The sequence below is a fragment of the Capra hircus genome, chromosome 18 (assembly GCF_001704415.2).
Source record: "Capra hircus breed San Clemente chromosome 18, ASM170441v1, whole genome shotgun sequence".
Classification (NCBI taxonomy): domain Eukaryota; kingdom Metazoa; phylum Chordata; class Mammalia; order Artiodactyla; family Bovidae; genus Capra; species Capra hircus.
This window is the reverse complement of record NC_030825.1, coordinates 54,866,778-54,889,827: the sequence shown is the minus strand read 5'-3', so window position 1 is coordinate 54,889,827 and position 23,050 is coordinate 54,866,778. Positions and strand designations below refer to the sequence as shown.

The 23,050-nt window shown below is 60.0% G+C and overlaps 1 protein-coding gene across 3 annotated transcripts in view; it reads left to right on the top strand.

Moving 5' to 3' along the window:
- STRN4 (striatin 4) overlaps positions 1-23,050 on the top strand; it is a 24,709-nt gene extending 1,659 nt beyond the window's left edge. For 2 of the 3 annotated variants that reach the window (XM_018062654.1, XM_018062656.1), the window contains exons 2-18: positions 5,434-5,537; positions 6,020-6,093; positions 6,996-7,074; positions 9,145-9,342; positions 11,471-11,612; positions 14,817-14,976; positions 15,508-15,621; positions 15,966-16,081; positions 17,915-18,090; positions 18,181-18,228; positions 18,585-18,706; positions 19,767-19,937; positions 20,075-20,215; positions 20,675-20,773; positions 20,954-21,040; positions 21,665-21,902; positions 22,129-23,050. In XM_018062654.1, the coding sequence (XP_017918143.1) occupies positions 5,434-5,537; positions 6,020-6,093; positions 6,996-7,074; positions 9,145-9,342; positions 11,471-11,612; positions 14,817-14,976; positions 15,508-15,621; positions 15,966-16,081; positions 17,915-18,090; positions 18,181-18,228; positions 18,585-18,706; positions 19,767-19,937; positions 20,075-20,215; positions 20,675-20,773; positions 20,954-21,040; positions 21,665-21,834 (2,001 nt within the window). In that variant the 3' untranslated portion in view covers positions 21,835-21,902; positions 22,129-23,050. The remainder of the gene's footprint in view (positions 1-5,433; positions 5,538-6,019; positions 6,094-6,995; positions 7,075-9,144; positions 9,343-11,470; positions 11,613-14,816; positions 14,977-15,507; positions 15,622-15,965; positions 16,082-17,914; positions 18,091-18,180; positions 18,229-18,584; positions 18,707-19,766; positions 19,938-20,074; positions 20,216-20,674; positions 20,774-20,953; positions 21,041-21,664; positions 21,903-22,128) is intronic. The other variant, XM_018062655.1, reaches the window with a different exon arrangement.

The window sequence follows — 23,050 nt, the reverse complement described above, 5'->3', positions numbered from 1 at the left end:
CATCCCACACTTCTCCCACCCCGAAAGGGATCTTCACTGTGTGGTGGCTGAGGCTTGGGGTTAGGGTGGGCGAGAAAGCCTTACGTAAGTACCCCTTGCTATGATATCCCATCTGTACGTCTTATTAGATCTTCTCAATACCCCCATTGTGGAGACAGGGCCAAGGATATTGCCCTTATTTAGCAATTATAATAGCAGCTGCTGTTTATTGAGTTTGTATTATGGGCGAGACACTGTGTTAGACACAGCAGATACATGGTATCACTTAGTCCTTGCAACGTTCTGGGAGGGTGAGGGATGTTATTCCGCTTCCCTTCCTTTTCAAAAATAAAAGAGGAAGTGGAGACTTTGAGAAGGTCAGTCGTATATCAAGGATCATAGCCTGTGGGTGGCAGGGGTGGTCTGTGGACTTTCAAGCCCATACCCGTCTGACGCCCAGGACAGATGACAAGCTTGTTTCAGGGAAGCTCAGTGACCTTCCCAGGGTCATCCAGGCGGTCATAGCAGACGAGGGTACCCTGCAGCACCCACCACGCCGCTGCCTCACCTTTGAGACCAGCAAGAGGAACGATGCGTCCAGGCTCCAGCGTCGTTTACTTTGTACTCCTTTGTTGTTATTGTTCTGTTACATTAGTAAATTTCAAGGATCTCAGAAGTGCCTGTGTGTATAGATGTACACACACCCCCAAGTGAGTGAGAAGGGAAAGAGCCACTCCCCGGAACCCTATTATTGCTATAAAAGTAATTCAGCTCTGTGTGTGTAATATATGAAATCCTATTCAGTTCAGTTCAGTCGCTCAGTCGTGTCTGACTCTTTGTGACCCCATGGACTGCAGCACGCCAGGCTTCCCTGTCCATCACCAGCTCCCGGAGTTTACTCAGACTCATGTCCATCGAGTCGGTGATGCCATCCAGCCATCTCGTCCTCTGTCGTCGTCCCCTTCTCCTCCCGCCTTTTACATCCTATTACATGCATCGTTTTGTGACTTATTTTCACCTACTTATATATCTTTGCGTTTCTTTCATATGAGCACACAGAGCGCTTATTATTTTTGGGAACTGCACCCTGCTGGTGTCTGCGCCACAACTCATTTAGTTTATGTCCCCTTAATGGATTTTTTGGTAGTTTCCACTTTTTGCCCATTGGAAGTGGCCGCAGGGACTGTCCTCGTATTCCCTCCTGAGTGAGTGTACAGCAGAATAAACAGGTGGGGTGGTAGAATAGACGTGTTTATAAACTGGTGATTGGTTCTGCCAAGTTGTCCCACATTTACACTCCCCGCAGCAGCACCTCTTTTTAACACTTTTACTTGAGCGCTTATCACTTAGAGAGGTGTGACTTCTCCCGCGAGAGCCTTCAAGGCCTGGGCTGTGTCAGATTTTCCCCATAAACCCCGAATACCTCTTCTCCAAATAGCTTCTTTGTGCAGCTGCTCCTGGCACCAGACAGTCAGTGTGGGGGAATGGCAGAAAAGGCAACTTCTTGGGAGGTCCTGCCAGGAGGCGCCTGGAAGATGGGAGCAGGAAGCTGGCATCGTGGGGGGATTCAGAGAAGGTGGTGGTGAGGTTTCTGCCCTTCAGAAACTTCCAGGCTAACGGAGAAGGCTGGTTTGCGCAGGGGGTTACAGAGGTTCACACGCAGTTGAGGTTTCAGTGGTGTGGCTGTGGCAGTTCTGCAAAGGGCAGTGAGCTTTTTTGAGGACAAGAGGAACCTTGAGGGGTGGGCGTGGGGTCTGACTGGACATTCAGGGATGAGCAGGGGCATCGAGTACACTGCTGCAGGTGGAGAAGATGGGGAGCTGGTCCCTGCCTCCTGCGCCCCCACCCCCCACCCCCACCCCCGCCTCACAAGGAGCTCTGAGGGATCCACAGGGACTCAGCCCTGCCAGAGCCTGGGGAGGAGGGAGTGGAGTGCAGGAGACACAGGGCCAGATGGTACTGAAGGGACCAGGAGGGGTGGGACAGAAAGCTTGGGATGGGGAGAGTCAGCAAGGGCTCGCGGGAGGACACTGAGATAGCCAGGTTCCTCCTGTGTCGCCTGGATGGGGAGGGAACAGCCAGAGGAGAGGCGGCCGCCCTGTCTCAGTGGCAGTGGGTGGAGGTGCTGGTTGGGTAGAGAGCTTCCAGATCCCAGCCTTGCCTGCTGGCCCGCCGCGGCCCCGGCAGGTCAGGCAGCCGCAGCCATGTGGCTGTGACCGCAGGTGTGTGCAGGGTGGGAGGGCCAGGCCCCCAGCGCTTCCCCTCTCTGTGGCATTCCACCAGCTCAGGACCCTTCACCCACGTGTTTCTGGTTCTTCTTCTCCTTTCTTTGCTGGAGGAACTGGGGAGGGGACCACAGAGCAGAGTGATATTCTTCCGTCATCACTGGATGGGCGCTCAGGGAGCAAGGGGGGCCGTGGGGGGCGAGCAGGTGTGAGGTCTGGGCGGGACTCTGACCCTGCTTCTCCCCCTCCACTTTCTTCCCCCACAGGTGAGGGCCACCTCATTAGTACCCTAAACCCACTCCTCACCCCCCCTGCCTGATCCTAGTTTGAGCCCCTGTCATTTCTCCCTGGGATCTGCCTCCTTCTGTGACTGGTTTCTAGGCCTTTGGCTTGGCCCTCTCCCTGCCCCAAACTTGAGCAAGTTAGGTGATATCTCTGCTGAAAAAGCCCTTCCATAGCTTCCCCTGTGCTCCTAAGGTGAATTTCAAACTTGTTTGCATGATCTGTGATTCTTTGTAAGGCTGACAAGCTTCTCTGACTTCCCTCACTAACCCTTTTACGCATTCTCAGATGGAGCCATGCTGGCCTTTTTAGAGTTTGCGGCTCTCTACCAGCTGCGCGCTCCGCCCCTGGCCCCCTGCTAACCAAGCTCAGGTCTCAGCTGAACTGTCACTTCTTCACCTAGGTGTCCCTCCTCCCCACCCTCCTCTGCTCCCTCCGGGGGTCCGAGTTGAGTCGTGTGTTAGCTGTGGCTGCTCGTAGCCGGCCCATGCCCTGGACTGAGGGCTCTGTGGGGGCAGGAGGTGCTCATCTTCTCTGTTACTCCGCCAGCCGCACACCCTGAACCTGTCCCATCACGGGCGGGTCACCAGTGTCCAGTGGGGAGCGCCTGTGGGCTCAGCAGGCGGGGCAGGCACCTGGCAGCAGAAACTTGTGGATGGAAGCCCAGAGGGGCGAGGGCGCAGGGAGACGGGAACCCGGGGCATGTGTTCGGTGATCAACCTTGTCTTCTCCACCACTCCCCTCACCTTCTAAAACTCACTCCAGACAGCATTGATTTGGGTGGCTGAGAAGATCCACGAAGGACATAAATTCAGACTCTGAAGACGTTGATCACATGTATGTCTGCCTGTCTGGCCTTGGATTTTTATGTACATATGTGTTGATTTAAAGTGTAGGGAAAAGAAGTATTGGGAGGAGTCCCTTTCTCTCAGTGGACAGGTGAGGTTCATTTTCCGTAGCACACCTGCGACAGGTATTTATTTGTTCACTGCTGGTCCCACACCCTCCTCTAAAATATGAACTTCATCTTGTTCAGTTCTGTGTCCAGGATTGTATCTGATACATAGTAAGCATTTGTGGAGGGAATGAAAGATACTTTTGTTGTGCGTTAATATATGCAAAGGAAGGAAGTCTATCCTTGCAATTATACTTACGGGGTAAACTCCTTAGAAGTGGAACTGCTAAGACAAAAGGAGTGTATATTTGACATGTTTGTGGATATGGCCAGATTGCCCGCTGGAGGGGTTTGTGAACTTGTGGCCCACTGGCAGTGTCTGAGTGTGCCTTTTCCTCTGGCCCTGCGCTCAGGCCCATGCTCAGCAGTGCTCAGCCCACATGTGATTCTCTGCTGACCTGAGGGAGAGACCTGGTCCCTGGAGCAGGAGGCCGGTGATGGGAGGCATTTGGGCACAGGGCCTTGTGGGGCACAAATGCCCAGGGCAGGGAGGTCGGGGCTCCTCAAGCCCCAGGCCGAGGAGGAAGCATGTTCATGGGTATCTGAGAGGCCACTGACCGCGGACAGTCCTGGAGCAAGGCTTTGGGAATGTTCACCGCCTGGCAAAGGTGTCTAGGGGCTCCTGAGGGAGCTGCGGAAGTTCTTCAGCAAGCACGTGATGTGTGAGGGTTGGCTCCAGGATGATGCAGCTGCCAGGGGGGCAGGAGGCCTGTCAGCCACAGACACCTCTGCTCAGTGGCCTCAGGTCTCAGGGATCCTAGCTCCTGTGAAGAACTGGGCCCCAGGACTTTTCTGGTGGTCCAGTGGTTTAGAATCTGCCTTCCAAAGCAGAGAATGCGAGTTTGATCGCTGGTCAGGGAACTGGGATTCTACATGCAGCGGGGCAGCTAAGCCCACAAGAGAAGCCTGTGGACCACAAGGAAAGATCTCGCATGCCTGCATGCCAGAACTGAGACCCAGTGCAGCCAAATAATTAAGTACTTTGAGAGAATAAAAATAACAAGAGGTGGGAACTGGCATTTGTTAGCCCTTTGTCTGTGCCAGGCTTTGAACTAAGAACAGCCTAACACGTGAGGGGCAGGCACTCTGAGGGGCACTCTCAGGAGCCCCATTTTCTGGAAGGGGAAAGGGAGGTTCAGAGAGGGCTGGTTCAGACAGGGAAGGGGAAGGGGAGGTTCAGAGAGGGCCTAAGATTGTGCCTCACGGAAGTGGCCGAGCCAGGCCTGAAGCTCCGGCGGTCCCAGCCTGGGTCAGAGGAGCACTTGAGGGGAAGCCAATGGGGAGCACGGCACTCAGGACTCTGGCACTGGGCTTCCGGAACATGGTCGGGGGCCGGGAGCCTGCCTCAAAGGCCATTGGTGTCTCCAAAAGGCCTGTTGACAGGCCAGAGCAGATGGGGACAGACCGGGCCAGCAGACGGTGTGAAGTGGCTGGCAGGGGCCTGGGGTCATGTCTGTGACACGTCTGCCTTCCTCTGGGCCGACTCCCCCAGGATGGTTGGTCCCCACCATGGAGGTCAGGCGGCGAAGCTGTTGCATTGCAGCGGGAGCCGAGCCAAGCCACCCACTCCTGTCCCTAGACTCCAGAAGCAGCTTCCCACACCCCCCAGAGACAGAAGCTCTGCTTGAACAGTGCCATGCCACCTCCCCCAGCCACCTCGGGACGGCACCTGCCTGGGGGTGGGGGAGGAGGCGCCCAGGGCTCTTAATACCTACCGCCCCCACCTTCTCCCCAAAGGTGGGGGCCCAGGGAGCCCCAGGCTGTTCCCATTTAGTCTCTCTTCAGTCGTTTCATCGCGGGTGACAGGGAAACAGATCCAGCCGCCCTCTCATTGCTCCGCTGAACCCTGGCTCAGGGTCTCCACGTTTGAAGAACTGGCTGCTGTGTGTCCCGGGGATGGAGGTGCTGGAGCTGCCTGCCCCGAGCGAGCATGGGACACAGGTCGGTGAGCCTGAGCCCTGCTATTCCCCGCCCTCTTCTGTCTGCCCGCAGGCTCAGGTGGCCTTCCTCCAGGGAGAGAGGAAGGGGCAGGAGAATCTCAAGACGGACCTGGTGCGGCGGATCAAGATGCTGGAATACGCGCTGAAGCAGGAGAGGTGAGCCCTGCCATGCCCCGGCTGCCTGCCTTCAGGGGTCGAGCCCCTGGGAGCATCCTCTCCTCCATCACTAAGTACTGCATGGTCCAGGAGAGGGGGGCAGAGCAGGCCCTCGTGGGTGGGGTTCAGGGCAGACCTCGAGCAACGGCTTCATCATGGCGGTGGCCCACCACGTGGCAGACGCCACACAGTCCTCATCTCATCCCTCCCTTCCAGGGGCCTGATGGGTGCAGGTGAGGCTTTTGGAGGGAGAGGACTTCTTCGAGGACTCTAGAGCTGGGACGGCAGGCTGGTGTGCCCGGCTCCCAGCATCGGGCTCGCCACGGTGCCATCTGTGCTGCCGCCTCCGCCACGGCTGCTTCCTAGTCGGGCAGGGCGGAGGGCGGAGGAAAGCGAGAACCCAGGCTCTGGGATTCTGGAGGCGAGGGCTGGCCCTGTCGACGCTTCGGTGCCTCTCATTCGTTCATCATTTGACCTTTCAGGGCCAAATACCATAAATTGAAATTCGGGACAGACCTGAACCAGGGGGAGAAGAAGCCAGAACTGTCGGAACCAGGTACCCATGCCAGCCTGATCCTTCCCACGTGCCCGCCCCCTGCAAACCTAGTGTGACAGAGCAGAGATGGACCCCCAAGCCTCAAATGCTCCACGGAGAGCAGCTTGGCCAGGACCAGGAGTGGTCGGGTCTCATTCTTGGTGCCCACTCTTGGGGGGGCAGGGGGCAGGGAAGGCCTGGGAGTCCTGCCCTCTGTCCCTCTGTCTGTCTGAGGCAGACAGACACACGAGGCCCCTGGGAGTCGGAGCTCCTAGAAAGAGGCATCAGTCCACCCTCGGGGCAGTAGGGAGGGTGTCCAGGAGCGCGGAGACATGGAAGAGAGTGGTGTGCTCACAAGGTGAGGCTGACGGTGGCCGTGGTTCTTCATGTCGGACGCCGACCAGAGCGCCTTCCCCAGGGACAGGGGTCTGTGTTGACCGATACAGTCCAGGCACCTAGCCGGCCACGTAACAGATGCCCAATAAATATTTGATGAGGAAAGTAAACAGGCTGCCTCATTCAGTCCTCACAGCAGTCCCAAGAGGTGGGTGCTGTGATTGTTAACTTCATTTCTCAGATGAGGAAACTGAAGCTCAGAGGGTAAACCGACCTGCTCAGGCCACATAGCCGGGAAGCGGCCGAGGCGGGCCAGTCGTCTGCCCGTTCGTTCAGAGCCCAGCCCGTTTCCTGTGTGGGGAAACAGCAGAACAGGGTCTGAAGACAGTCCGGGGACGGTCTGGGGAGTGACCCAAAGAGACCAGAGAGGAGGAGGGCAGGGGGGAGGGGGACTCCAGGCCCTCCCGGCACGTGATTCCGCAGTGACCAACTTGGGTTTGAGGGTGAGGACAGGGCCTGTGGAGGAGGTGGTGGGCGCCTGGGTGGTGCCCTCGAGACAGCCCACCTCCTTTCTCTCCACCCCGCAGTCTCCAATGGCCCTGTGGAGTCGGTCACCCTGGAGAACAGCCCGCTGGTGTGGAAGGAGGGGCGGCAGCTTCTCCGACAGTGAGTGCACACTGGGCCAGGGCGGAGGCTGGGCCGGGGAGATAAGCCTGGGGACGCCACAGTCCTTCCTGTCCCCATTGGGGACTGAGAGCTCTCAGGATCCCTGCTGGCCACAGCTGAGAGGGCCCTTCACCCTGTGGGGGCGGAGCGCAGGAAAACTCCTGGCAGGAGGCAGCCCTGGGGGACCCCCACACTTGGAAAGCAATCCCACATGCCCTTTATTCCCCCCCCAGAGTGTAATGTTAAAATTTTTTTGCTTTTCATTAGAGAGATATGTGTGTTTTAGAAAACTTGGGAAACAGGAAAACACAGAAAAGAACAAAAATCACCCATAATTCCACCACGCAGGGAATTTCATGCCCCTGTAAACATTTTGACACATAGGCTTTCTCTTCTGTATATATGTATTTGTGTGTGTGTGTCTGTGTGTTTTATAAAAGCAGGGGTTCCCCCTTTGCATTGTTTTATAAGGCATTGCTTTTAAGTGTTGAACGTTTTTCTGCGTAAATTAGTTATGTTGCATCATTTCAAGACCCATGTGATCGTCTGTTATGTGGATAATCATAACTTCCTGTGGCCAGTCTCTTCTTGTGTATTTTGTTGAAGGCATTTTTTTAATAGACAGTGTGACAAACACCAGGAAGTTATTTGTCCGTATCCTTGATTTCCTTATGCTAAACGTCAGAGAGGGTAGTTGCAGTTGGTAGCTTAAAGGGCGTGCAGGCAGTGATGACAGAAGGATTGTCCCAGCCGACGCCTGCCAAGTACCTGTTATGTGCCCAGCACTGGGCTAAACGCCCGGCACACAAGGATTCCTCACGGAAATCCCCGGGCAGTCTAACTGCTAGTGTTCCCCTCATTTTCACAGGTGAAAAAAACGAGGTGAAGAGAGGGCATCTGTGCAGAAGGTCCCAGCTAATAAGTGGAGGGTCTGATGTGTGATCTTAGGAACTCGTCCCCTAAGCCCAGCTCCTTCCACCCCACCTCCCCTGCCTCCCCCGCCTCTCCCTGGTGGTGGGGGCAGGGGAGCCTCAAGACAGGCACGCACGTGCCCAAGATGGTGTGTCTGTTGTTGCCCAAGGGGCAAGGTCACAGTCAACAGAAAAGGCTCTGCGGGCGCCCCCTGAGGACCAGCCAGGGATTCCTGTCTCCAGTGATTTGAAGCCACAGATACCCATAGTTGAATTTTTTCCGTTTTTTTAGCCCTTAGGCCAGTCTCAGCTGGCTTCAGATTTTGTAATCCTGAGGGTAATAAATGCTCGTGTGTAGAGTAAATGACAGAAGTTCCTACTGACATCCCTAATCTCACTCCACAGACGAGAACACTGCTCTGAAGTTCAGTGCGTTTCCTTCTAGGCCTGGTGTGGGGCATGATGCAAATGTGTGTTTGTGTGTGGTCTATCCTTAGAGGCACATGCTTTTTTTTTCCTACAAACACTTGAATTGTAAGGAACACTTAACTTACAATTTCCGTTGGGCTATTTATTTAGCAGGCCCTCTCCTCTTTGGGCTTCCCAGGTGGCTCAGTGGTAAAGAATCCGCCTGCAATGCAGGAGCCATTAAGAGACATGGGTTCGGTCCCTGGGTCGGGAAGATCCCCTGGAGAAGGGACGGCACCCTGCTTCAGTGTTCTTGGACAGAGGAGCCTGGTGGGCTACGGTCCGTGGGCTCACAAGGGATCGGACGCAACTGAGCACGCAGTGAGCACTTGGCACTCTGCCGCGTTTATCCTGTGCCTACTGTCCCACCAGCAGTCTACTTCCGCAGTCCTCACCAGCAGACGTGGGTCGGCCCCTGCCTTTAGACCCCCAAACGTACGTTGTCTCTGCGAGCGTCTGCGACAGCACGATGCCCACGTAGAAAGGCTTCCACTGGGAGTAGTCTCGAAGGGGAAGCAGCAGGGTCAGGGGAACGCTTATGTGAGATTGCGGTGTGTTGCCTTCAGCTGCTTCTCCAAAAGGGCTGGCCCAGCTTGCATCCGCCCCTGCGGTATAGAAAGGAGCCGTGTGGTGCCTGACCCACCCCAGTTCCGCCTCCCCCACCGACCTGTCCTCGTTCTGCCTCCCACAGGTACCTGGAAGAGGTCGGCTACACCGACACGATCCTGGACATGCGGTCCAAGCGCGTGCGCGCCCTCCTGGGCCGCTCGTTAGAGCTCAACGGGGCCCCCGAGCCCAGCGAAGGGGGCCCTAGGGCCCCGCCGGCCCCCGGGGGGCTCAGCGGCGGGGAGTCACTGCTGGTGAAACAGATTGAGGAGCAGATCAAGAGGTGAGCCCTGGGGTCTGGAGGGTGTCTCCCCACCACCCCCCCTCCATGAGGCCAGTCCATGATCTGGGGTCGCATCCTTCCTGGAGTGTATCGTGGGTTCCTCTGCTCCAGAACCCTCTGTCCATCCCTTACGGGATGTGCACGCTCTGTCCTGGGTCCCCCTGGGTGGCCCTCCCCTCGCGTCACCTCTGTGCTGATGCACTCCACAGTTCCCCTCCGGTCCGGCCCTGCCTGAAGCTCCGGCCTGCACGCTCCCCATCAAACGCCAAGTCCCTGCTGAAGGCAGCCCTGGGCCCACGCCAGGACCTGGGGAGCGTAGCACGACATGTGGTCACTGTTCCCCGGGGAGCTTTCCTGTGTTCATTCTCTCATCAGTAGCTGTTGTTTGTCAGAAAATAACTAAATTGCTGATGACGTGAGGAGGTCTATGAAAGGCAGTGAGAAAGCGATGGGAGGGGGCTTCCCTGCAGTCCGGTGGTTAAGACTTTCCCAGGTCGAGAGCTAAGATCCCACCCACATGCCTCGCAGCCAAAAGCCCAAACATAAAACAGACACGATAGTATAACAAAGTCAGTAAAGACTTTTAAAACGATCTACATCAAAAAAAGAAAAAAAAAATCTCAATTTAAGCGAAAAAGAGAGATGGGAGAAGCAGTACTGCTTAGGACAGGATGACGTTTGGGCAGAGAACTGCATGGAGTGGAGGCCGAGCCAGCCGAGTAGCTGGGAGGGGAGTGTTCTTGGTAAAGGATCCAGGACAGGAGAGGGCTGGCATGCCCAGGAGCAGGCAGAGGCCGGCGTGGCGGCAGCGCTGCCAGCATGTGGTGCCGTGGTCTGTGGTGAGGCTGAAATCTCAAGAGTCCAATTACAGCGGGCCTCACGGGCCACGATGAGGAGCTTGGAGACAGGCTTGTGGTTTCGAGCCAGGGTGTGACATCATCTGATAGGCTTGGTCTTCTTCGAGATGGAGAGGCTAACCGAGGGCCAGGCTGGGAGCAGGGAGGGCCGATCAGAGACTCCTGGAGACATCCAGGCCAGAGACAGTGGACATCAGCAGTGGAGGGGTGAGGCCAGTCCGCTTCTCAGCAGGTTTTCAGCAGGAGCTGACGATAACGAAAGGACTGGCTGTGGGGATAGAGGCAAAGAAACTGGGGTGACTGGAGGGTGGGGTCTGAGCAGCTGGGAGCAGTGCTGACCTTGGTGGGGGGCTTCAAGGGGGCCATTCAGGTCCAGTGGAGTGTGAGGTGTCTGTGTGAGCCCCCGTGGCGAAGGTAGGGGCAGCACTTGACTCGTAAATGTATCTGCAGTTCACCAGCACACAGGTGGGCTTGAAAACTATGAGGCTGGGCAGTCACTGAGGCAGAGGGTGTGGAGATGGCGCCAAGGAAGGAGCCTGTTTCACATATGGAGGCCCCCAGAGGGGCAAGGAGGCTGGGAAGTGAGGTCTGGGGGCTGGACTGGCACCCCAGGGGTGGGAGGTCTCTACCAAGTGGCACCCGTCTCGCCCGGGCAGCTGACAAGAACGCTTAGAGTATCAGCCCAGTGGCAGCCTCCTTTTGGGAGGCCGTTCGCTTTAATCTGAACTTCGAATTCTGCCCTCCTTTCTGCCCTGGAGTCACGTTTGGTGGCAAATGACTGCTTGTCATCCCAAGGGAGCCACTCAACAGCAGGCCTGGAGGTGGATGGGCAGCGCTGTCTGGCGGTGGAGAGGGTGCAGGCTGTGAGGGGCCCGAGCGGTCACGGGGTGACCGGTTCCGCTTCCCTGCCACCGGGTGTGTCCCTGGCATGCTGTGCCCTCTGTGCGCGTGGTTCGGCCGTGGTGACGGGGGCTGCGGAGTCAGCAGCGATCTCTCGACCAGCTCTCTGTCTGACTGGGCACACTCGGGGGGGGGGGGGGTGTGGTCAGGGTAGCGGGCTGATCTGGAACTGCTCCCGGGAGGGTCAGGGCTCAGTGAGGGGTCCAGCCGGGGTGCACCCAGCCAAGGCTGGGCTACAAGCCCCCTGCAGGGTCAGAGTCGAGGCTCCCCTGGGCTCAGGCTCCGGCCCGCAGCCTCCGCGCGCTCCCAGCTGAGCTTTGTCGCCCGGCAGGACTGACCCCTCCCCATCTCCCCCACCCCATCCTGGGCAGGAACGCAGCCGGCAAGGACGGCAGAGAGCGCTTGGGCGGCTCGGTGCTGGAGCAGATCCCTTTCCTGCAGCACTGCGAGGACGATGACAGTGACGAGGACGACGAGCTGGACGGCGCGCAGCACAGGAAGCAGCGTGTGAAGGTGAGCGCGCCGCCCCGCCCGGGGGGAGCCCGTAGCAGAGGGCCTCCAGGGGCGTGCTTGGCTCCTCTGAGGGCTGCTCCATCCCTTCCCCACGTCCCTGGCTCCTGCCAGCCATGCTGTGGCCTCTGGTTCCTTTCGAGGCGCCTCGATCGTTTTCGTCAGGGCAACCCCTTCTCCAGCTGTACCCCCGTCATTCTCTCCACATTCCTTCCTTGGGCTCTGACGTTTCCAAGAGTCCTTTCCTGAATCTCCAGGCCAGGCCAGCCCCGAGACGCCCTCTCATGGCGCGTTCTCCTTCCTGCCAGCCAGACCACAGTGGGACTTGGAAATGTTCTGGCGCGCCCCCGGCTCTGTCTCCTGCAATAGACTGTGAGCTCCCCGAACCAGGGGTGTGTGGGTCTTTTCTCTTCCCTCCCCAGCACCCTTAGCGGATGTGGCCGAGCCCCCAGCTTAGCCTGGAGTCAGGTTGGGGGGCTCTGGGGGCACTTTGTAGGATACGAATGTCCAGTCTGCTGGTGGTGGCAGGACCCAGGCCCAGGAACGCTGCTCACAGGGTAGAGTCCAGGTCTTCTCAGCTTGGCCTGGAGGTCCGGCTCCCACCACGTTTCAACCCTGCTCCTGAACCTGCCGGAGCCCAGTGCTCCTGCCGTCCTGACGGCGCTGTCCTCAGGCGGGCCTGGTCTCGCCTGTCAGTGTAGGTAGGCCTTGTGGGCCAGGCTCTGTGCTGGCAGCAAGGACATGGAGACCCCAAGTCCTGGTCCCTGCAGGGAGGAGCTTGTGGCCAGCAGTGGGCTTACAGGTAGTCACGGGCAGGTACACACACCCATGAGGGGCGCCTGTGGGAGAGGAGACAGCTTCGGGGGCTTTCCTTGAGCAGCTCTTCCCACCTGAAATCCAGCCCTCCCTCCTCAGACTCGCCTCAGACACCCCTTCCTCCAAGAAGCCTTCTCTGACTCGCCCCTGTGGGCTGCCCCACCCTGACCGGGACCACCCTAGGTCCTCCCTGTCTGGTGTCAGGCCTGTCCTGGCCTCCACTCTGTATCCCAGGCCCCCACCATGGCTCAGCGCAGGGGCCCACACAGGTCAGGCGCTCACTGACCACACTGAGGGGAACGGAGCGCGCAGAGCCGGAGCCCTGGCCCTGGGGTTCCAGGAAGAGCAGGGTGTCTCCGAATCCAGAGCGCCTGGTCCCTCCTGCCCCCTGGTGGATTTCCACTCCTTTCTCAGGCCTCCCTCAACCCTCTCTGGGAAACCTCCCCTCTCCCCTGCACTCCTGTTAGGAATGTTCTCCTGCTTCCCACGTCTCTCCCACACGCCCTGTCAGGTGGCTCCCTGTGCAGGGTCTCACGCTTCCCCAGGCCTCTGTCTCCACCAGCTGACCTTCAGTGACCAGACCGAGATTCATGAGTGCCTCCCAGAGTGGCCACTGGCCTGGTTCTATAACCGGGGGCACGTGATTCTCTTTGTCATGGTTTCAGCCTCAGAGGCTGGTAGTCTGTTTCTGAGTTGTTGAGGAATTCATTAAAATGAGTCCTGGGAGTTCTCTGGCAGTCCAGTGGTTAGGACTCGGCGCTTTCACTGCTGCAGCCCAGGTTCAGTCCCAGCTCAGGGACCTGCAGTCCCATAAGCCACCACATGGCAGGGCCAAAGATAAATGAGTAAGTAAATAAAATCTGTATGTTTGAAAAATAAATGAGTTCACACTGGGTAGACACGTGGCACTGATGGTCCCAGGTGGTGAGAGAAAAGCGAGGCCCTTCTCAGGGCCTGAGCCCTACCGTCCTCTCTCTGGGCAGGCCAGGTCTTCTCCCAGAAAGGAAGGCGAAGGCAGTCACATCCCACCCCGCTCCTCCCACACAGGCCAGAGGCTGGCCACTCAAGATGCCCTAGTGCAGCCACCTCCATGTCCATACCCTCGAGACCCAGCTTGGGGTGCTGAGCCTCTGGGATGGAGTCACCGGCACCCCAGAGGAATTCACAGCCTGACTGAACCTGGGTCCAGGCTGGGGACACTGAGGAGGGGGAAGGCTTCCTGGAAGAGGTGGTGTTTGAGTCCACTGGGCCCGGAGTCCCAGTGCTGAGGGCGGGCTGAGTCCTAAGCCAGCACTGAAAGCAGAACTCAGATACCCAAACGGTCTTTGAAAACTCTGAAACTCTCTTTAAGCGACCTAAGTGCAGTCTGTGAAGTGCCAAGCACACAGCTCCCTCCCAGATGGCACTTGACGTGAAACAGTGACGCGTAGGAAATGGGAGGCTGAAGGATTACGTGCGAGATGTCACTTCATGAGGCTGTGTCTCAAAGGTGTCTGGTGGGGAAACGCAGGCACAACGCTGCCCCTCAGTTCACAGCCCTGGGATGGGGTCCAAGCTCATGGACTGAGGAAAACGAGGGTTTGGTTCTCAACCCTGGTTACGACCGACTGTGGGGAAACTCAGCAGACTCTGTTTACTTGCCCAGCATTCTGTTTCTCAGAAAGGAAGAACTGGAAGAACTGGGGTATTTTCTTATTCTAAAAGTAGCTCCTGCTTGTTATATAAGAAAATAAAAATGCAGCCAGTATAGGAAGTTATCAGGAAGACTTGGAGACCCCCAGGTAACCTCACACCCCAAAGCTTGTCTTTGATGTATGTGGAATGGCTTGGACCTGGGGCAAGGGGCTTCACTCTGCTCAGCCTCAGTTTCCTTAATCTGTAATATGGGGATAGTAATTAGAAGGCTGATAACTGTTCGTGGGGTTGTGAAATCATATGTGCGAAGCTGACGAGTGCACTGAGTAACTCAGAGAGGCCGGCACTGTGGTAAGTGTTCATCATCATTAACTGTTGTAGCCGTGGATCTGATTTCACTTTATAGTGTCTCCTTCCACACCCATTCACCCAAATATAGCTTCGCTTGCCCCCGAAACAGGTTGTCATATTATCTGACTTTTTTTCATGAGAAGTGTACTGGGCTGGGAGGCAGGGCACGGGGGAGCAGGACCAGCCTGAGCGAAAGGAGGAGGGCCCTGTGTAGGGGTCCCTGCGGGCAGCAGTGAAAGGGGTCTCCAGAGCCAACTGGGGGCTGGCGCCCCCGCGGGCTTCCAGTAGGGGGAGCACGGCGGCAGGCTGTGGGACTAGGGGCCGCATGCAGGAACGCTGGTTTCCCCGCTCTGGGCGAGCAAGTGGGCTGGGGCCCTGAGCTCTCTGCTGGTCTCCGCGCCCCAGCTGCCATCCAAGGCCCTGGCCCCTGAGACGGAGGATGAAGACGAGGAGGATGACTCGGAGGACGCTATCAGCGAGTTTGACTTCCTGGGCTCGGGAGAGGACGGGGAGGGCCCGCCTGACCCGCGGCGGTGTGCTACAGAGGGCGCCCACCACGAACTGGGTGAGCTGGGGCGTCTGCGCTGGCCTTCCTCGCCGCGGGCACCACCACTGCCTGCGGCCTGCAGCTGCTTCCTGCCCCAGGGTCCCCACCGGCCGGATGCGCTTCCTGAGAGGAGAGTGGCCCCGCAGAGCCAGCAGCTGCACCACGGTGGCCAGGCCCTCTCCCTTTCCCTGGAAAATCTCAGGGGGTCACAGGCAGGCCCGGCTCTTCCTGAGGCAGGGCCTCCAGCCCTCCCACCCCCCCAGGGATGGGGAGGGGAGGGGGGACAGGATGCAGACCCAGCACGGGGGAGGCAGGGGGGCAGCGCTTCCTGTCCTGTGACTCTGAGCTCTGAGGCCCCCGGGGTCACGTAGGATGGCGGGGGACTGAGGCCATGGAGGGTCCCCTCTCTGTCTGTCTCCTTCGCCTGTCCCCCACCCCCGCTCGGAGCCCAGGGCTCTCCAGCCCCGCCACAGTGGCAGGAGAGCACCCTCCCCACGTGGCTGAGTGGCCAGTCAGTGACGCCTGCCTGCCTGCGCCCTGTGCCTGCAGAAAGCCGGCGGGTCAAACTCCAGGGGATCTTGGCTGACCTTCGGGATGTGGATGGGCTGCCCCCAAAAGTGACTGGCCCGCCTCCCGGCACCCCCCAGCCCCGGCCCCACGAAGGTAAGCGGCCTCTGCACCCTGGCCCAGTCCTGAGGGGCCCACGGCAGAGGGAGGCTGCAGAAGCTAAGCCCCAGGCTTCTGTGTCCTCAGGGTCGAGGCCCAGCCTCTGGTCTGCAGCCTCCTTGTCCCAAAAGTTCGTCTGTCTATCTCTGTCTCCCTCTCTTTTTGTCTGTCCTGCCCTGTCTGTCTGTCTGGCTCTCCCTGTTTCTTTCTTTCCAGCTGTGATTCTTGATCTTGTCCTCTCCCTGCCTCTCTGTCTCCCTTCTCACCTCTCTCTGCCTCTCTCTGTCTCTCTCTCTCTCCCCCGGCCCCTCTCTGCCCCCTCCCTCCCCTCCCCCTACCAGGTTCCTTTGGCTTCTCCTCAGACGTTTTCATCATGGACACTATCGGGGGCGGGGAGGTGAGCCTGGGGGACTTGGCAGATCTCACCGTCACCAACGACAACGACCTCAGCTGTGATGTAAGTCCTTGGGGTGCCCCACCCCTCGCGGGCCCCCCCAGGCCTCCGGTGCAGCGCTGGAACTGGCTGAGCTCTGGCCGGGTGCCCGCCTGCACCCAGCCCCTCGCACAGCAGGACGGTGTGAGATCATTCGCCAGCTCAGCCTGTGTCACAGGGGTGCCGATGCAGACAGGCGCTGGGACTTGACGGGGTCACTGAGGTGCCTGGCCTGGCAGGCTCTGGGGCCTTGGTTTCAGTCACGCTGCCAGGCTGCTCCTCTCAGTGACGCTCCCTCCCACCCCAGGCTTCCATGCACCTCAAATCCAGGACCCACCATGGGCATGAAGCAGGGGCAAAGGGGCACTGAGTCCAAATACAGCATCAGAGGCGGCAGGTGCCTTTGGGCTGGGGCAGAGCGGGTTGGAGTCTGTACAGGAGGCGGGGATTGTGGGCAGGAAGGTGACCTCCAGCCACAAAACAACACAAACAAAATCAGGCTGATCTGGTGTGAGTGGAGGCTAGTGGGGCTGGAGTGCAGAGAGGCCTCAGGGCCAGTGTCCCGAGCCTGAGGTCTGTGGCCAGGCCGCTGGCTCCCCGGGCATCTCTGAAGCGGGCGCGTGTGAGCTTGTTCCTGTGGTAGGACACTTACCGCAGCTTCCAGCGAGGCTCCATGTGGTTGATGATCTCAGCCAGGTTAGGCACGCTGGGGGTGAGGGGGCGGGTTGGGAGAGTTTGAGCAGGAAGATGCAGGGTTCTTCTGCTCCCCCAAAATGAAATGAAGACACCCCCCGCCCCGGAGCTACATACGCGTGATGGGGTAGACCCTCTAGTCCAGAACAACCGTGGCAGAAGCGATGACCTCAAGGGACAGAGCCCAGCGGTAGGGGTCTGTCGGGGTGCACCCCGTCTTAGGGCAGGGCACTGATGCTTGCCTGACAGTCTGCTCGTCTCCTTTCCCCAGGGGCCCTCCCTGGGTCCCCTACCTCGAGAGTGACACCACGGTCCATCAGGCCCTTGGTGGTGTCTCGGGAACTCTCCCCCAGAGGCCTGTGGACTCTGCTCCCCAGTCTCTTCCCGCCGGGTGTGCTGGTCCCCTTCTGCACTCCCCGCGTTAGGTCTGCCTCACCACTCCCTGGGAGACTTTCCTGGGGACCTCTTCGCGCCTCTCTCTGCAGCCACTCTCCTCTTGCCCAGCCCAGCGCCCCCGCCATGGAGCAGCCAGAACAACCTGGGCCATTCCCCTGCTCTAAACGCTCCCGAGGGTGCCCCCCACCCCAGCCCCGTCCCTGAGAAGGAGCAGCAGGTTCCTGAGTGTGGGCCAGCCCTCCAGGCCTCTTCCCCTGCCACTCTCCCTCACTTGCTGCGTCCCTGGCCTACTCGCAGCTCAAGATCCGCCTTTGCTCCCTCTGCCTCAGGGACTTTGCACGTTCGGTTTCCGCCCTCTTCCCCTTCATTTACCTAGTCACACGTCAGTTCCCCAGGAAAGCCTTACTGACCCACACAGATGGGGACGGGTTGCCCGGTGCCTCCTCTCAGTGCATCTGAAATTCATAGCACTGCTTGTTAATCGTCTCTGTGATGGAGGCCATCTCCGACCACCTCCCCCACACTCCCCCTGAACGGGGATACCCCAGGGCTTGGGCTCACCATTGCCTCCTCAGAAGCTAGCACGGGCCCTGCACACTGCAGGAACTCACAGAGCGAGTGAGGGGGCACTGCGGGCGGGCGAGAAGGAAGCGGCGCGGCCTGGCCCGGGCCAGAGGCTCGCATGTGCCGCGTGCCACTTCATGTAGGGCTGGGTGTGGGGACCGCCGGCTGGGATGGGCAGACCCTGAGGCACCTCCCCCACCCCAGCTGTCTGACAGCAAAGACGCCTTCAAGAAGACCTGGAACCCCAAGTTCACCCTCCGCTCTCACTACGATGGCATCCGCTCCCTGGCTTTCCACCACAGCCAGTCAGCTTTGCTCACCGCTTCTGAGGACGGCACGCTCAAGCTCTGGAACCTGCAGAAGGCAGTCACGGCCAAGAAGTGAGGGCAGCAGCCCCGGGGTGGAGGGCTGGGTGGGGGAGTCTGGGCATGGGGGTGCAGGGTGACCCTGGCTCTTCTGCCTGCCCGCAGGAATGCTGCGCTAGACGTGGAGCCCATCCACGCCTTCCGGGCTCACAGGTAGGCAAGCACCCCTGCCCCCATGGCAGCCTGCCCCTGGCCCGCTCACTGCCATCGTGGGGGCCAGGGCAGACGGCAGGGCAGCCAAAGGCTCCAGGTCCCCGTGGCCCTCTGCACACACTCCACCCGCTCCTGGCGCCCTGTGGACTTCCAGTGCCCGCAGCCGGTTCTCGGCACAGCCTTTAGAGGAGCGGGGGGAGGCTGGGGGCGGGCAGCTAGCCTGGGTGGCCCAACCAGAGGTCCAGATGCCGGGTTCCTTTCCAGCAGCCTTGAAACACGCTAGCGGTCTCGTTGAGGGGAGGAGGCGAGCCCGGAGTGTCTGGTCGCCCCCTTCAGCCCACCTCGGTATCTTCTAGGGGCCCCGTGTTGGCCGTGGCCATGGGCAGCCACAGTGAATACTGTTACAGTGGTGGGGCAGACGCCCGCATCCACAGCTGGAAGATTCCAGACCTCAACATGGACCCCTACGACGGTTACGGTGAGGACAGCTCCCTCCTGTCTTCCTTTCCCCAACCCACCTGCCTCCGGGGGCCTCTTGGTTCCTTAGCACCCAGGCTTTGCACTTCGAGAACTCGGGAAGGTACACCAAGGGCTCCCGCTCTGGTGAAGCCAGGACCCAGGTGATTCAGCACGTGACCGAGGGTCAGATGAACGAGGCAGCGAGGGGGCGGTGGGTGAGCGGTGCACAGAGCAGCTCACTGGGCTGGAGCTTTGGGCAAAGCCAGGTGAAGGCGTGGTGGGCCCTGGCAGCACCCCACGGTCTCCGCCTGCATCTGCGTGGTGGAGCGGAGCCGGCAGGGCCGGGGAGGTGGAGACGCTGGCTGGGCCGGGCTACAGGGTTTACTGTTAAGTGGAGAAGTGAGCAGACCGTCCCCTTGGTTCAGTGTCCGTGTCCCTGCCCTCTGACACCTCTTTTGATAATGCTTTTGATCACACTTGGCTCCATGCCGCAGCATGTCGGGGCAGAGTTTGGGAATCTGTGTCTCCTCTCAGGATCGTCTCACCCTGTCAAAGATCAGGGGTCAGCCCCAGGCAGTGTCTGCTGTTCACCAGGCAGGCTGTCACACATTGGGTGTCAGCAGGGCCCAGCCAGAGCACCCCACATGGACCCAAGTGACCAGGGAGGTCATGGTGGGAATGACCACAGAGCTTTGGAGGAGAGAATGGGCAAGAAAAGACTGCGGGGACAGAGGGTGGGGCTGACTCCAGGGGCCAGGCTGCAGAAGTCTCGGCCCTTATCCCCTTAACTGAGTCCTAAAAGTTATGTCCCGCGCAGGGCTTTGTGGTAGGCGCTGTCATGGGCCTGGGGGAATGGCAGGGAGCCAGATCATCCCTACCTCTGGAGCTTCCACTTTGGGGGCGTTGAAAGCCTGAAACCTTCACAGAACAGCCGGCCCATGGTCGGAGCCTGAGCAGCTCTGAGGGCACAAGGATGGGGCGGGGGGAGGGTGACTTGGCAGAGTAGGGCTGCTGGGCTGTCCGACCTGGAGCTGGGCAGAGGCCCTGACGCAGCCCTCTCCCCACTCTGGTGGGTCCAGACCCGAGCGTGTTGAGCCACGTCCTGGAGGGCCACGGGGACGCAGTGTGGGGCCTGGCCTTCAGCCCTGCCTCCCAGCGCCTGGCCTCCTGCTCTGCCGACGGCTCTGTCCGCATCTGGGACCCCAGCAGCAGCAGCCCAACCTGCCTCTGCACCTTCTCCACAGCCAGCGGTGAGGGGCGGGGCGGGGGGCTGTGACACCCCGGGGGTGGAGGCCCCAGGGGAGGTTGACTTCTGACCGGGGCCCAGGCTTCCCGCCACAGGGCAGGAGCAGAGCTGTTGGCAGCCTTCTGTCTCCTCTGCCTTCAGATCACGGGACCCCCACCTCAGTGGCCTTCACCAGCACCGAGCCTGCCCACATCGTGGCCTCCTTCCGTTCTGGCGACACCGTTCTGTATGACCTGGAGGCTGGCAGTGCCCTCCTCACGCTGGACTCTCGGGGGAACAGTGGTAAGGGGGTGCCCAGGGCCAGGGGCTGAGGCCTGAATGCCTCCAGGGCCCCAGTTTCTCCTGGGGCTTTGGTGACCTGTTGCCCAGTCAGTGGACAGTGGCTGCCCTGCCCTCTGCGGGGCTCCGAGCAGGGTGGAGATCAAGTCCCAGTCACCGTGCCCTCACGGACATCTCCGGAGGGCTGGGGGAGAGCCATCCCGGGGGCTCCCCTGTGGGCCACTCAGTGGGGCAGAAGCACTGCCTTCACGGTCGCCATCCCTCCTGCTCGCCCCCGGGGCCACGCAGCGTCCACGGCACGGATGGAGAAACCCTGGGCCCTGGAGGCAGCAGCTGGGGCGCCCAGCCCCGCTCGGCATCTCGGCGGAGGACAGGGATGGGATGGCCGTTCTCCTCTTGTCTTTGTTCCTCCTGGTCTCCCTGATTCCGCCCCCCTTGACTTCTGCTTTCTCTCCTGTTCAGGCCCAACCCAGATCAACCAGGTGGTGAGTCACCCCAGCCAGCCCCTCACCATCACCGCCCATGACGACAGAGGCATCCGTTTTCTGGACAACCGCACAGGTGAGGCCCAGCCTCCCCAGCCCCCGCTCACCTGTGCGGTTGGGGGGCGGGGTCAGTCCAGCTCAGAGCGGGAGATTGGTCAGTCCACCTTCAGCCTCAGTGTCCCCGCTAGCCCCTACACCTTTCCAGGCTGGGCACAGAGTGGAAAAGTAACTTGCTGCCCACCCTGTCTCCCTGCAGGGAAATCGGTGCACTCCATGGTTGCCCACCTGGATGCGGTCACCTGCCTCGCTGTGGACCCCAATGGTGTCTTCTTGATGTCAGGAAGTAAGTTGGGGGCCTCCTGGCCCCTCAGGAGTGAGGGCACGTGCCCTTCCCAGCAGGAGCGGGAGAGGAGTGCTCGGGGGGCTCCCTGAGGCTGAGGCACTGGTGGGAGTGCTGTCTGAGCAGGGCTCAGGAGCCCCTCTGTGGCAGGTTAGAGCGGTCACAGGGGTGGGGATACCGGAGCCACGGTAGGCGCGCTCCCACACGGCCCTGTTGCATTTGAATGAGGTTGGTACTGGAACCCCCACTGTGTACATGTGGAAACTGGGCCTAGAGAAGTCACTTCACTTGGTCACAGCCCAGCGGGTTGCAGGAATTGACGTTCAGGCCTGTCTGACTCTCAGTCCCCGCAAGACAGGGGACTCTTAGCAGTGGGGCACCTGCCATTTGTGGATAAAGACACCAAGCCCCAGTGACTGCTCCTCGATGGCGTGGCTGGGACTTGGGCAGATGGAGAAGGGGCTGAAACTCCCCAGGGGGGTGAAGAGGAGGCACTGGCCTGACAGGATGGCCCAGGGCGGTTCAGCTGTCTCCAGGGAGGCCGGGTTCAGGAGGCAGGTCTGGGCGGGGAGCTGGAGGACCTGGAGCTGCTGAGCGACAGCCCCTCCTGCTCCTGTACCTGCACAGGCCACGACTGCTCGCTGCGTCTGTGGAGCCTGGACAACAAGACGTGTGTCCAGGAGATCACGGCCCACCGCAAGAAGCATGAGGAGGCCATCCACGCAGTTGCCTGCCACCCCAGCAAGGCCCTCATCGCCAGCGCAGGCGCCGACGCCCTAGCCAAGGTCTTCGTATGATGCCCACCTGGCCCTCCAGCCCAGGCCACCACGCTGGCTGGGGGGTGGGGCCGGGCAGTGGGACTGAGGTGAGGGGATGGAGGGAGGGAGGCTGGGTTGGGAGGGCAGAAGCCCCAGGCACCCTCACTCCCGCCTGGCATTTCTGGAGGGTGCCAAATCCTGACACCCTAGCTGGGATGCCCTGCGAGAATTGCCAGGGTGGCCCCCCGGCATTTAGAGGAAGGGCCGGAACTGCCTGACCTCTGGCACCCTGGAGACTGTGGTCCAGCCTCCCCTCTCCTCTGTCTCCCGCAGGTGACCCCGGCCTCGGTCTGGAGGCCCCGAGGCCCAGCCGCCTCCTGCCTGCCTTGGGGCCTGGTGGTGCTATCGGCCCTCTCCCCAGGAGGCCCTTCCCACGGCCTCCCACCGGGTGTGGCCTCCTTCAGGAATCGCCCTCCAGCGTGGTCTCTGGGAATTTTCCCTCTACCCTGGCACCCACTCCGGGTCTCTGAGCTTCCTTCTCGGGAGCCGCACATCCAGGCCTGGGTGTCCTTGGGGCTCAACTTTTCCAAGACGCCAGAAGGTGCCGGGTTCTCTTTTGGAACCCCTGACCGCTCCTCTCCACCTCCCTGGCCCCGGGTGGGAGCTGAGCGGGAGGCGCCCCAAGCCCCTGCTCTGGGTCTGCTGGGGCCCTGGAGCCAGCTACAGGCCGAGATCGTCCTCCCTGCGGGGGCCTCCCATCTCCCCACCAGCGTGCCCAGTAATCCCCCTCCCCTCAGGTCCCTCAGCACAGCTTTCCAGACACTACCCAGGGCCGCCAGGGCCAGTAACTGCCTGGGGAGCAGGTGATGCCCTCGGGGGAGCGCCCCACCCTACCTCCCCCAACACTCCTCCAAGGGCAGCCCCCCAAACCCCCATGGGGGGAGAGATAGCCTTCTCTTGCCCCTCCGCAGGGCATGGAGGGTGGAGTGGGGTCCCCTGGGCCCCCCATAACTCCCTGTATATCTGTATAAATAAATGGGATTTTAATGGAGCCCCCCCCCATGTTGTAATCACTGTGTGATAGTCTGTCCGTCTCCGCTCCTGACCCTTCACTCTCTTCCTCTATTTATTTCACTCTGTTTTGGGTTCCACCCTGTGCCCCCAGGCCCCCCTCCCAGGTTCCTGTTTATAAGCCCCATTCCCTCCGCCCCGACTTGTACGTGAAACTTGTCTCAATAAACCCTTTGGAGTAAGA